At 46.8% G+C, this 14005-nt stretch overlaps 1 protein-coding gene across 4 annotated transcripts; it reads right to left on the bottom strand.

Moving 5' to 3' along the window:
• Positions 1–22: 22 nt before the first annotated feature.
• PEX5 (peroxisomal biogenesis factor 5) lies at positions 23–11183 on the bottom strand. 4 transcript variants are annotated; one of them, XM_053934914.1, is made up of 16 exons: positions 11101–11183; positions 10623–10826; positions 10167–10202; positions 9842–9974; positions 9013–9147; positions 7883–7988; positions 6621–6711; positions 6138–6254; positions 5680–5772; positions 5384–5503; positions 4661–4804; positions 2480–2550; positions 2111–2326; positions 1809–1974; positions 1455–1612; positions 23–1134 (listed from the first exon to the last, which is right to left on the bottom strand). In XM_053934914.1, the coding sequence occupies exons 2-16, from the start codon at positions 10770–10772 to the stop codon at positions 933–935; spliced, it is 1938 nt and encodes a 645-aa protein (XP_053790889.1). In that variant the 5' UTR covers positions 10773–10826; positions 11101–11183; the 3' UTR covers positions 23–932. The 4 variants fall into 4 exon arrangements, with proteins under 4 accessions (XP_053790889.1, XP_053790891.1, XP_053790892.1 ...); XM_053934916.1 differs by lacking the exons at positions 5680–5772; positions 11101–11183 and having other exon boundaries at positions 10623–10896; XM_053934917.1 differs by lacking the exons at positions 6138–6254; positions 11101–11183 and having other exon boundaries at positions 10623–10896.
• Positions 11184–14005: the final 2822 nt, after the last annotated feature.

The raw sequence follows: 14005 nt of genomic DNA, 5'->3' as shown, positions 1-14005 counted from the left end.
GAAACAGAGAGAACCTAATCCATCTTTTGAAAAGCAGTGGGCTTATACCTTTATTATACAAAATACTTTACAATTAAAAAACATTTCCCCCAATAGAATCATATACAGATATTTATAATTAACAAGATTCAGTTACACAAAAGATGGGGACTTTTGCACAAAGGAAAACAATGACAGATGAGCAAGAGAAAATTAAGACTTCACCCCTTTCCCCACCATATTTTGGAAGAGGTTACATTTCAGACTTTTATTCCTATCACTTTCTCTCAAGCCTGAACTCTGGGATCTCCCCTTAGGGTAAGGGCCTCCACCCATGTCCCCAGCATCAGTACAATACTCTTGTCTTAAAAGGTTCATGAAGAGACACTGAGAAACCAGCATCTGGCTGTACCTTGAAGTTACCAGTGGCCAGAAAAGGGGACTACTGCCCCAGTTTTCCCTAGCAACCCACATATACACACATGCAAGCACATACATGGGGAAGCATGCTCAAACCCCACAACTTTTCACCCTTTTGGGTGAAACAGCAATCCCACCCCTCCAAAGCGGGCTGAACTCGAGACACACCCTTGCAGGCAGTCTGCAGAATGGCTCTCACAGCCAAGGTCTCACAGCCAAGCTGGGCACTACTGCAAATGCAGTCTGGCAAGAGGGCAGGATGCTGCTGTCTTCCCCACTTTGATCATCTGTGAAGCAGCAGTGCCAGGCATCATGGAGGTGATAACATTAACCGTTCAGAAATGCTCAGGCCACAACAGACAGGCTGGGGAAGTTGCATACTTCACCAGGGGGATACTTAAAAATAAACAGTTGCCAATGATCTGCCCTACCAGGGCAAAGATGGGTGTGAACCCTTGTGAACATTTTCTCCCTAAGAAAGGTCATTGCTGGGCTCGGCAACCGCTGCACTCGCAGGGGAGCCTATCCCCGAGTCACTGCTGGAGGCCAAATGCCTGCAGCAGTGTGGGCAGGTCACGGGCATCAGCTGCCCCATACAGGTCACTCTGCCCCAGCATGGAGAGGGCCATGCGCAGGGTGCTCCAGATGTTGTCAGACATGGCTCCTTGCTGCCCCCGTGGACCTCGGCTCTTCTGCTGCATGTGCAAAGCTTCCAGGAAGTGCTCCACAGCCTCACTGTCAACAGGAGAGCATCCACATGCTTAGTGGAAAAGATGGTATATCTCACACTCCCTTCCCCATTTGCTTCCAAAGTATTTCCCCTCCAAAACAATTTCCTCCTCTTCACCAGATCCTACCCCGCTCCAGAACCAGAGGTCCCCCTTTTCCCTCTACAAGAATGAGGAGTCCAGATGGCCTCTACTCCACCTGTACCAGCATGACACTTGGATCTCTGGGCAGAGTCCACACACTCACTCTGCTCTCCTATGCAGTCTGTCTCCCACAAGCACACACAAACTTGCAGGTCACAGCAGAGCTGCCCATCCTGTGCTCACCGGTGGGCGCCTAAGTTAATGCAGCTGATGCCCAGGTTGTAGCGAGAGCGGATATATCCCGGCTGCAGCTCCAGTGCCCGACGGTACGCGGCCACAGCTTCTTCACTCCGATTCCCATTGGCCAGGGTGGCACCCAGCTTGTTCCACAAAAGGTGGTCCTGGAGGAACAGGCACAGAGAAAGGGCTGAGATGAACTGGATCGCCTAAAGCTCCAAGCCAACTACTCCCTTCCCATATGTCTGTCTTATTCCTCCACTCAAAATATGCACCCCTCGTACATGCAGCACCTCCACCCAAACCTTCACCCATAAACCTCCAAGTGCTTCCAGCATCCCCAGTTTGCCCCTTTCTTACATTGGGGCGCACACTGAGTGCAGCACTGAAGCAATCCACAGCCTTCTCGTACTCGCCACTGAGGTTGAAAAGGACACCCAGGCCACACTGGACATCAGGATCCACAGTTGAGGGGTTGCTGCGCACAGCTGCTAAGAACAGCTCTTTCACCTCCATAAACAGCGAGCTGGAAAAGCACAGAACAGGATAGTGGTGTACTGTGGAGAGAGTCAGCCTTGGGCTGCTCGCTCTGTTCCTGAACCAGTCCTGAACCCTCCAAGAAACCTTTCAGCCAAAGGCTGAAATTTGTAACCATAACTCACTCAGAGAGCAGGGAACTCAGGACACGCTTGGAAGGCCCCATGTTTGTCCCTGGGAGACTCTCCTCTGGTTCCTTGTTCAGCAGGTGGGCATAGTCCGGTTTATGGCGCAGCCAGTCCCGCAGGGTCTCACACGCCTGCTTCTGCAGGGACTCATTGGTGAAGCTGACTGCTAAAGCCATAAGTGCTGTGAGGTTCCCAGGCTGCAGCTCGAGGCACCTGCAGGGCAAAGAGAAGTGAATGCAGCATTAAATCAGTGTAGGAAACACCCAAACACAGGAGGTAAAACCATCCAGACAGAGCACCCCATGACAGCCATATGGTCCTTGTGGCACTACACAACAAGGAGCCACACTCAGCAGCAACACTCACTGTCTGAGGGCACTGATCGCCAAAAGCTCCTGTTCATTCTCTGCTTGGGTGGTTCCTAGATATTGCCAGGCCTGGGGAAGACACAGATGAACAAAGTTAGACTTACAGAGGGAAAAAAATCAGTCAATAATCCACAAACACAAAGATTAAATCCAGTATATTATCCTGCAGAGTTTTAAAGTGTGATCAAATAGACCAAAGTATACACATTAGCCACAGGTGTAAGTTCCTCTCAAAAGACAGACAGATGTCATGGCACATAAGTCCTCAAAGACAGTAAAACTGGCATTGTTATAGTGAACAGAAGTGAATGTCTACCTGGAAATCTATCATAAAGCAACTGTTAGTAGTTTTAAAACTTTTAGATCACAGAATCTCCACTTTTAACTTCTAACTGTGGTCAAACTGCAGAAGAAGGAGAAAATGCAGATCTCTCCTATTTCCCAAGAACAAAATGGCATAGCAGCAGTGCTAATAATGAGGAGACCCCCAAGGCAGGAAGGTGAAACTTGGAGAGTTGACTTTCAGACCTGAAAGTAGAAGCACTGTTAATTTTACTGAATTTCCAATCATCATGACACCAGTACATGAAAATTACTTCTACCTCCAAGCAGCTGATATAAGGAATATTTAACTAGGCACTAAATCCAAAGTATCTATTCACTTTATGTTGATAGCCACACCCCTAGTCCAAAATAGGCTGGATAGTTGGTGGAACTGTCAGCATGATGTACCTGCTTTTTGAATAGAAGTCTCAAAATGAGGCATCCACTACCTCAAGGGACGTTGTTTCATTAGCAAAGACATAGAAGCCCTGCAGAAGGCAATGTACACCCCTGAATCTCTCGTACCTCACCATACATAGCTGCCTAAAATTCAAGCAGAGCTGACCAGTGATAACTGCAGTGTTCTGCCAGCAGAAGAGCTGATGAGATTCAAGGTAAAGTTGTGACTTGGACCAAAGCAAACATGACATCTCCTTCAGAGCAATTATTCATGTCTATTTGATCACTGTACCATTTGTGAAGTCTTGACTTCTCCTGTACATTTTGCAGTCACAGTAGAAGAATTCAGAATGTTTTTAACACAGCTAGCCAGAATTGGCCCAAGATTTCTTCCCTGAAGAATTCAGAATGCTTCCAATACAGCTAGTCAGAAATGGCCCGAGATTTCTTCCCCTAAGGTTTCAATTACCTCTTCATCATGCTCAGCCTACAGCTCACACTGTCTATGAGAAAAAAGCAATAGTTCTAGAAGGGTATTAACACTTTTTGACCACTTTAAAGCTACAGCAGATCTTCAAACCTTCTGCTTACTTTTCACCTATTACCAGTACCCTAGAAAGTTAGGTGGCTATTCCCAGAAGCCAAGAACCTCTGTTCTAAAATGTCACTCATATTTAAGTCCCAGGGTAATCAAATTATATATATGTCCCATCATATATAATTAGCAGGGCTTGAACAAGACATGCTGAAAATTTAGCAGCCCTGGATCCTTGAGGCAGGCACTCCAGAAAGGCACCACATGAGCGTATTTGCATTCTTCCCAAGGATATCCATGTTCTCTAACCCCTGGAAAAAGGCACACAGGCTATTCCATTTCTCAATTCATCCTGCAGAAGCTGAAGTGATTTATGGAAAAAAGTATTCATTTAACAAGGAGCTGGAACTCTTGACTTCAGAGTACAAATCCTTCTTTGGCCCACAACTTCAATTAAGACTGTGAAACCACCCAACCCTTTTGGGTCACATCTTTTCCTAGCACCTAGATGAAAAGACTGAGTCAGAACCCTGGTCTAGTGAGCTTCTCAGAATTAGATTTTAATACAGATAGAGAAAGCACTGATCCACCATAAGCTCCTCCAAACTTACAATGCCAATAAAGACTTTCACAGAAGCAACTTGAGAGATGAGAACTCCTTGCCTTGGCTTCATGCACAGTCTCATGTGCTCCAAAGATTTTACACAGCTCTGGGCCAGACGACTTTGTGTTTCCTGTAATTGACCTTAAGTCGGAAACCTCGTCCCTCAGAGGCTCCCTGAGGATTCACACACATCAGCTATAAGCCCAGAGCCACAGAAAAACGAGGTGTTTTCATACACCCTGCACAGGTCCTAACACTGCAGGGAGTTTTCCACACCTGCCCTGATAGCTCAGCCTGCTATCTCTGCTGCCACTCACCTCCATATGATCTGGCTTCTGTTGCACTGCAGCCTCAAAGAGCAGGACAGCATTGGGAAGGTCACCTTCCTTCAAGCGCTTCCGCCCCTCTTCAAATGCATCTGGGTGATCCCTCATGGGATTGTCTTCCTCAAACTGGTAACCCTAGCAGGACAGACAGACACACAGGGGCTAAAGCTAGGAGACAGGCTTAGGGAGAAGAGCACTCTCTACAGCATAGCACAGTCTAATCTTGCTGCATCAGGAACACTCAAGCTGCAGACTAGCCAGCACCTCATCCTCACTGGTGATCTGTAGCAGATCAGAGCACAAGGGTGGTTCTTTCTGCCTGCTCTGTGCTGGAAAAATCCCCCAGATCAGACCTGGAGTAGGATGCTAGAGAGACAAAACATTTAGTATGGATCTTACTAGCTTAGAGGGGAATGGGGGAGAGGGGCAGGGATGGGGCCAGGGGACACAACACTTGAACTCACTGTGAAGAACCCCTGTATTCACTGGTATTTGGTGCTCGACAAGAACCAGACAGCATTTGCAGACAAGCCCAAATGAAAACAGTATTTAACCCCAAAGCTGATCTGGGTAGGTGACAGCAAAGCATCAGCATGAGAAGGAATCCCAGCAGCATTTAGAGTCTGTGGAGCTCAGACCGAGGCAGACACACTGCCAGTCTCCCCAGGGCAGCCCACCACAGTGCCAGGGCTGAGAGACCCTGTTCTCCCCTACCTTGTCATATGATAAAGAGTTGAGGTCTTCATATTCAGAGAGCCAAGGGTGAGCCTCTGCATCTCTCTTGGCCATCTCCTCACATTCTGCCTGGAGTTTGTCCCAGAACTCCACATCTGACTGAAGGGAGAACAAAGTGTGACTAGAGTACCTCAGCCATAAACTCAGGTCTGTAGACATGCCAGAGAACTCCCTCCTGAATGTTTCCAGCCCTCCTCAGAGCATGCAAAGGAAGGAGGTAACCCTACCACGGGCTCTCAGTTGGCACCCCAGCCCTCCTTCTCAGCCAGCTTTACCTCCACAGCAGCCTTTGCCTGCTCAAATTCCGTATCAAGAGTTGACATGTTCCCAGATCGCGCAAATTGATCCACCCAAGCATCGGATGCCCCCTGGGAGTTTGGAAACAGAAACACACCTTTCTTTTTAGAATTTGGCAACCTCAGGGCACATCCCAAAACAGCAGGAGAGTCCGTAATGACCCTTCCTCCCCATCAGTCAGAACTGATGGCCTATGAAGTAGATATAAATTCATCTGAATCTCCTCTTCCTCACAGATGCTGTGGGAGATGAGAAAACTCAAACTGCCCAGATACATTCCCATCTTCTGGCTAGACTCTGCTAAGAGCCCAACAGCCCCTCCCTTTTGTCCCTCAGCATTGCTGAGAGCTGGACTTGCCATTTTCCTTTGCTCCCAGACTGTGCACTGTGGCAAAATGCTTTCTTCCTTCAGAGCATACAGGCCTGGGGCTCCTACCTGCTGCTGTATAAACTCAGCTGCCCATTGCTCTGCCTGATCTTGGTCTCTGTGGGTCACCTGATTAGCTTCGATCGATACCCTCCCATCTCCGATCTGGCGGACAAACTTTAGGAACTGCGGCAGAGAAATGAAACAAGGGTGGAGCTGGGCAGATGCTGTGCCCACAAGCCCTCAGCCCATGCCCCCCTCCTTCACTAAGAGGGCTTCTCTCTGCAGAGCGAGCACAAAAGGTCCAGAAAGGTGGGAAGGACTGGACTTCACAAGAGTGGAGATGGAAAATATCTAAAGTAGATTGTAGTGTTCAACTCCCAGGAACCAGGGAAGAAATGGAAACATGGGACAACAGGAGGCTTTATTCCTTTACTATCTTCACCCATCTCAATTCCCCACACCCTTTATTCACAGTAATATAATTACTACTAATTATGTAATTACTAATTCACAGTAATAATTAATCTCAACCCCAGTCAGATTTCTCACCTCAGTATTCTTGAGTTTTGGATCATCCACTTTGGAGAGGAAATCAGTAACAGTTTTCTTCAGATCATCTTCAGGTTGGTATTCCTCATACCTGTGTTCCAAGGCAGTAAAAGGGAAATAGTCTGATACCAGGCAACAGCAAACTCTTTCACTAATGAGTCTACACAATGGGGCAGACAAGAGAATTGAGGGATACAACCCCTCCTCAAAGATTCTGGGCTTCTCCTCAGTGATTCAGTACCATTATCCATCTGTAAAAATTAAAAATTACTACTACGATAGCTGTGCAAGTGACTAACACAAACAGCAGCAGAATTAAACAATTACAGAGTCAGCACAGTTCTGCAGAGCAGTCTGGACTCCTTGCCAAGCTCACATGCCATCAGACATTGCAAGTTTTAGCACCACCAGAAACAAGGTCATATATCCAGGAACAAAGAAAGTAGGTCATGCCCACTGAAGAGGAAAACAGTGCCTTGGAAAAGCATCAGCTCTGCAGATCATTGAGGGCTTACAGCAAAGATACAACTCAGTATGTCTTGTCTGGCTTACAGCAGGATAGGACCACTTTGAGGTGTTACCACTACCTTCAGTCTTGGGGAAGTTTCAGAACTGGTGGCAATAACTCAGGAATGTCCATTATTTGCAGAAAGTTATCAGAGAAGCCAAGAGCCAGGTGCAACAAGAGTCCAAATACACAAAATTTTTGTAAGGCAAGATCTTAGAAGCCCAAATTGCTTGTGTGTGTTTTGCTTCTTTAACTGAAAAACTTGATTGTACTCAACAGATGCCTACAGAGATATGATCCATCTTAAACCTACCACAAAAAAAACCACATAAAAATAATATGTAGAAGGCTGAACCTAGAAATATGTCAAGGAAAGGCTAGAAGTGGTTTGTCAGATATGAAGAATTACATGATGAAAGTTTACAACTAGTACAATCTGCAATCTGTTGCAGAAAAAAAGTTTCTGAACTCACTCCTGAATTTACTTTAAGGAGCTTTGCATCAGGCATGAGATTAAGTCAGCCTACATGATCAACGTATCTTCCTGGAACTAGAGAAGAGAAAAGCTGCACTCTTAAAAACTTCAGTTTGCAAGCACTGTTTCTGCCTTTCTCTGAAACCAAAGGACTGAGAACACCAGTCTAAGTTAAATTACTCAAAAGGATTCAGGCCACAGCAGATATTGATCACCTTTCCAAGCTTCACCCACCCAAGTGTCTAGCAGCAACAGCTCGCCTGGAGAAGTCAGACTCACCATTTATCTGCCAAAGACTGATCTTCTGATTCCCCAAGCCACAGTTTCTCCTCTGACTGCTCTAGGTATTCTTCTGCCCACTTGGCAGGAGACACAGACAGTGGATCTGCAACGGAATAACGGGGAGAAAAGTAAGACAGGCAAACCACCACACCTTTGTTTATGCTTGCTTCTTCTACTTTTGTTTATGCTGACCTAAAAATCAAGCCTTTGATTCAGACAGTGAATTAATACAGATGCCACTGTGGTGACGATAAATATATGATTTTCTACTTTAATATCACAACTTATTCATCTGCTCTCTGAGGGATACTGTGTAGGTCAAGAAAATCAGCAATGTATTACAAGTCTTTGTCAAAAGCACAGCCTACAAGCACTAGGTTTTCATCAGGACTTTCTCAAAGACCTTTAACTTCTAATTTATATTCCCAGAAATCTACAGAGTGGAGGTCAAAGAGTGGAACTACCCAGCTTTCTACAGTGGCCACTCCTCGAGAAGAAAATAGCATATACTAGATTCTTTTCCATAATTTCCAGATTAGGGTATGTGTGGTAACAGGACCTTATTCCAGAGCCAGTTCTACACACAACACAGGATGGCTTTTCAAATAAAGCTTAACCTTTGGGCCAGAAACACTCACTTTGCACACGTCCAGGCTGTAACATCCCTCTACCTTCATACAGCTGACACAAAATATTGGCCAAAGCACATTGAAGAGAATTTACCTTTGTACCAAAGGCAAATTTAGCCTTATGAGAGGAAATTAGAAAACATGCAAGCAAGAAGCAGTACAAGGCCATCTCCAACTTGCATCAGTTGAATCACAGTTTTTTATAAAAACAATTTAAATAGCATGCTTCCCCTAAATTCCCTAAGTAGCCTATGCTAACAACAAAAAGACCCTTACACCTAAATAAAAGCTTTCACACCTCATTGTTCATAATTTGACTTAACCATAACACCATCACAAAGCAGCTTTCCTACCCTCCACCCCATTAAGGCTGCTACAGGAAACACTGACTGCTGGACCCAAAGCAATACTCTGATTTCACATTCAGTTGGTCTTCACTACACAAAGGCATGTGACTGGACATCATCTTGACAGTAATTCCAAAAAAGGACACCTCACCTGTCACTTCAGCAATGAACTCCTGTGACCAGTCAGCTTCATTGTAATCTGAAGAGACATCACCAGCATTATCTGCTGCAGCCAAGAATTCCTGGGTCCAGTTTTCAGACAGTGCCAGGGCTGCCACACCTGGAGCTACATGAGGAAAAAAAATTAAAGTGAGGATTGGAGCACTCAAAGGCATCATTCATGTGTTCCAGGCTAGCCCTAATCACCTCTGATCTTTCTCTTTGTCAGACTAAAATCACAGAAATATTTCACTTGGAAGGAGTCTCCAGAGGTTGCTAGAGTTCTCACAACAGATTAACATAAAAGTTAGCGATGAGGTTGTTTAGGGCATTTATCAGGTAACTTCTGAATTTGTTCATGGCTGGAAATTCCCCAGCCTCCCTAGATACCTGTTCCAGTACTGAATTGCTTCCTCCAAGGGAAGAAATGTTTCCACACACCAAGTCAATTCCCCTTTCCACAAATTGTGTCCATTACTCCTTGTCCTTCTCCTGACTATTACTGTGAAGATCCTGACCATGGCTGCTGAAGACAGCAACAAAACACTCCACCCCCTGCCCCTCAGACTCCTTTTCCCCAGGTTAAAATGTCCAGATCCCTCAGCCTTTCCTCTTACAACACGGATTCCTGTCCCTTGAATATTTTATCGATCTCTGATGAACTTGTTCCAGCACATCGATTTACTGGGAAGCCCAAATACAGAAACAGTACTCCAGATACAATCTCAGAACAGCTTAATAGATAGGAACCACCCTGCTAGGAGCCTAACCATAAATATCAAGATCTTTTCCAGCTCTTCACCTACTTCAGCATCCCTCACCTCGCTGAGGGGCCTGTCGGAAGCTTGACTGTTCAATCTCTTGCATCTCAGCCAATAGGTCATCCATCTTAAAGGTCTGGGGTGCACGGGACAGCAAAGGGGCATTCTGAGCTTGCAGAAACTCTCCAACCAGCTGCCAAAGACAGAGATGGATTGCAAATATTGCACAGAAGATGAACAGGCAGAGCCATGGAGTGTGAAGGAAGGGCTTGTCAGAAGAAAATATTAGCATCAGGTAAGGGGTAAAATAACAAACAGTATTGATGAGAAAAGCTATAAGAAGATTAATCAAAAGCTATAAGGAGAGGAATCAATCTGTTCTTACCTCATCTTCGGTGGCTACTCCCAGTGGTTTGGATACCTGCGGGGAATAGTGGGCAATTGTGTCAACAGTTTTGATCCCATGTCTCTCTCTACACACACACAGTATGACCCAATTAGATTGTATCTTCCTCTTCCTTGAGCTTAGCCTGTCAACATTTTTCTTGCACTAGCTGCCAGCTAAAGGAGCAGGAACACTTTGAGGGATCCTCTCCAACCCCCTCCCACTACTGTCTGGCTTAGGGCCTGTGACAGCAAGGCACACAGCTCACCACAGCTGCCAACATCCCCCGAGTGCCCACAAACACGCCCTCACCCCCGACCCTGCTTCGGGTGACCCCTGGGCCTTTTTCCGCAAAAAAACATAACACGACACCAGCTGCACCGAGAGCCCCCTGCCCTGCTCACCCCCAGCCCCCGGCAGGACCCAGAGCCAGCCAGCGAGCAGAGCAATACTCACGGCTGCGGCTTCGGGCGTCCCGGGGGGCCAGGCCAGAGGGCCCTGCAGTCCTTCCTGCCGCAGGGCCTTGTCCTGGGTGAAGTGCCCCGCCAGCTTCATCAGGGGGTTGGAGCCCCCGCACTCTGGCTCCACCAGCTCCCTCATGGCCATGGCGCCGGGCACGGAGGGAGAGAGGGTCGGCGCCGAACCCCGCCGCGCCTGCACCTGGCACCGGGGCGGCACAGACAGCGGGTGAGCGCCGGGCGGAGCGACCGCCTGACCCCGACCCGGCTGCCACCCGCCAGCGCCGCCTCCCCCGCGGGCCCGGCCCGGCCCGGCCCGGCCCGGCAGAGGACGGACGCCCGCCCGCCCGCCCGCCAGGACAGCAAGGCCGCGGCCCGAGCCCCGAGCCCCGCGCCCCGCGCCCCCGGCCGTCCCCCGGCGCTCGTTCCCCGGCGCCGCCCGGAGGGGCCGCGGGGCTCCCCCGCCCGCTCCGTACCTGGGGCCGCCGGGGCGCGCTCGGCTGGCGCGGCGGGGCGGGGCCACCCTTAAAGGGACAGCGCCGGAGCGCCTTAAAGGGGCTGCGTGTCATGGTCGCCCGGCTCGCCGCCCGCTCCAGAACCCGTCCCCGCGGTGGCTCCCCGCGCCGCGCACTGCTCCCGCAGCTCCGGAGCCGGCTCCCGAGGGGCGTGCCCCTCTGCCGGCCGTGAAACGGTGTGCATATGCATATGGTGTGTACTATACACATCCTATTGTATTTGCAAATATACATAAACATATATATATTTAATGAGATGTGTATGGTATGTGTATATATGTATGTGTATACAAGAGATATATACATGTGTGCACCATACACATCTCGTTTTATATGTGAATATACATAAATATATATGTTCATATATATATTCAACGAGATGTATACGGTACATATGCATAGATGAGCGTATACTGTATCAGTACCCATTTGTCCAGCTGATGGACTGATATTTTACTGTTTGCTCTGGAATCGCTAAAATGTTTCAGCTGGCAACCACAGGTTGAGAATGCACACATTTAGCTGAAAAGTATGTGATACCTTCAGACAAGCCATAGAAATGTCAACTCCTTTCCAGCCTTGATCCTTCTACATTTGTGGTTCCAAAGGACAAACCACCTGGAAAATCAGAGGTCATTTGTGTGTAGCCTCTAAAAGAATGGGAAAAGCGCCAAGAGGGGGTTCCACAATGTGTGCTGACTCCCATGACATTAGGTTCCTAGAAATAAATTGTTTTCAGAATCAAATCCCATCTTCTTTTCAAAGGAATATGCACCTCTGCAGGGTCCTCTCCAGATTTGTCAGGTTCACTTCATCTGTCCAAAATGTGACATCTGGTGCGATTTTAGACACAATTTTCTGACAGTAGGTCTTCCTGCCTGCTCTCCTTACAGCTTTGAAATTCACGTGGCATCTACAGCCAGTTCTGTGCTAGCAAGCAGTATGTATGGCTCAACAGGAGCATACCTCTTAAAGTTATAAGAATTTGGGCTGGAAATACAACATCCACACCGAACATGCTTGGGGAGCTTTACTTTGGACTATGTCTTCCTTGGTCCCGTGGAGGCACACCAGTTAGTGGTTGATGTGCCCTATGTGCAGCTTAGCAGCGCCAAAAAGGAATCTTGTTTGCACACCGAGGCTGTCCTGCAGGACAAACCCCAGCCCAGCAAACAGGGATTACTGGAAGATTTATTTTGAAAGCACACTTCTGGTATCCTGGAAGGTTAAAATAAGACTCACCTGCTATTACTAAATATCAAATCGTATGTATACTCAGTGTGATCAAGGGTTAGCAAGAGCACTTGAGGAGAGAGGCATGAAGAATGCTGTGGGACAGAATCCCAAACTACTTTCGAAGAAGAGAGGAGCAATGCTGCTCCTAAGTAAAACCAATAGATAGCACAAAGACATGGAGAAGGGGAGTGTAGGCATTGAGATAAGGCATGGACAGAAATCCAAAAGCCATCACAGACTTGGCAGGAAGACATGAAGTAGTTTTGATTTTAATATTTGCAACAAGGTTTTGGGGTATGCCCATGACACCAGCCTATGATACCAGCTTGGCCTTCTGGTTCAGATCAGGGACAGGGAAACACTGCTGTATTACAGAAAGCCCCCACAGCCTTCCTTCTGAAGGGCTGGATGGCCCTTTATCCCTTAGAGTCCCAAAAGATTCTGATGCAACTGGAATGAACCAGAAGTGGCTGTGGTGGCAGAGCATCCAGGACAACCACAGTTATAGCTGTTGGTGGATAAGTATCCTGCTGAAGCCACAGCTATTTCTGCTTGCAGGCAGAAATCAAAGGGTCTGATCTAAAGACAACAGGAAAAGAAGCAGAGTCAATGCACACCTGCAAGTGAAGTGTAAATAATTTGGCAGCAAGAACTAAAATATTAGGGGGGCCCAATAACTCTTGGAGAGATGAGATGCAAATAGTGCAGCTCCTGAAAAGGCTATTCCAGGCTCTGCATCCTTCAGCTGTTCTGAATACCAATATTCTGCTGAAGGTCCTGGGCCTGGTGGAAACCAGTGACAAAATGGAGGTCTCTGTCTAACTATTCCCCACCTAAAGTTGTGAAATTCATTATTTCTTTCCAAGTACAAAACTTTAACACATGCTTTTACTAAATGGTGTTCTACACTTTCAGGCTATTTCTCCCATTTATCAAGATCATATACGATTTGTATATGATTTTTTTTCTACCAAATCCTTTGCAAGCCCTCTCAGATTAATGTTGTCTGCAGATTTTAATAGACACAATTTTCTGGTCCACTGTATAAATTACTGGGGAAAAAACCACAATAATAGCACACTGAAAACAGATCTCTTAAGGACTCCTTGATTCTTCTTTCCAGATAGACAGCATAGCATCAAAAACTAATCTTAGAATTTTCCAATCAGCATCAGGCTCTCCCAACTGTGATTTCAGTAGATCCAGTTTCCCATGTTTCCTAATGTGCTTGTTAGACTGTTAGATGATGAAGAGTAAAAATCCAACTGAAATAAAAAAATTATTATCTGTTGTTACTTCCTTGACCACCAGGACAAGTCTGCCATGAAAGACTGGTTTAACTTGATCTCTTCTTTTTGCAAATGGAAAACATGAGTTGTCTACATAATATTTATTTGTTCCCGTATCACAGGGGAAGGCAGTAAAATTATGCTGGCAGGCCAGTAATTAATATGATTTTCTTTTTTTAAATAGCCAATATATTTGGCCTTTTCCAGTCTTCTGAACCTCTCCATTGCCTAGATATCTCAAAGATAATGGCCAGTGCGCCATTCTCCAGTTCTCCAGTTCTCATCACAGCATCAAGTTCATCAGCCCTAATTGGTCTGAAAGCCTTGACTTTGCCTAAGTA

Source organism: Vidua chalybeata, chromosome 2 (assembly GCF_026979565.1).
Source record: "Vidua chalybeata isolate OUT-0048 chromosome 2, bVidCha1 merged haplotype, whole genome shotgun sequence".
In the NCBI taxonomy this organism is placed as follows: domain Eukaryota; kingdom Metazoa; phylum Chordata; class Aves; order Passeriformes; family Viduidae; genus Vidua; species Vidua chalybeata.
The sequence above is the reverse complement of the archived record's forward strand: the minus strand, read 5'-3'. Positions and strand labels throughout refer to the sequence as shown.

Bases quoted from the DNA above. Each gene is read 5' to 3' on its own strand.
- PEX5 (XM_053934914.1), bottom strand. From the start codon at position 10,772: ATGGCCATGAGGGAGCTGGTGGAGCCAGAGTGCGGGGGCTCCAACCCC. The intron at 4,805-5,383 runs GTAGGGGAGAAC...CTGTCCTGCTAG, and splicing joins ACTCTTTATCATATGACAAG to GGTTACCAGTTTGAGGAAGA. The intron at 2,551-4,660 runs GTGAGTGGCAGC...TGTCTTCCCCAG, and splicing joins AGAAGCCAGATCATATGGAG to GCCTGGCAATATCTAGGAAC.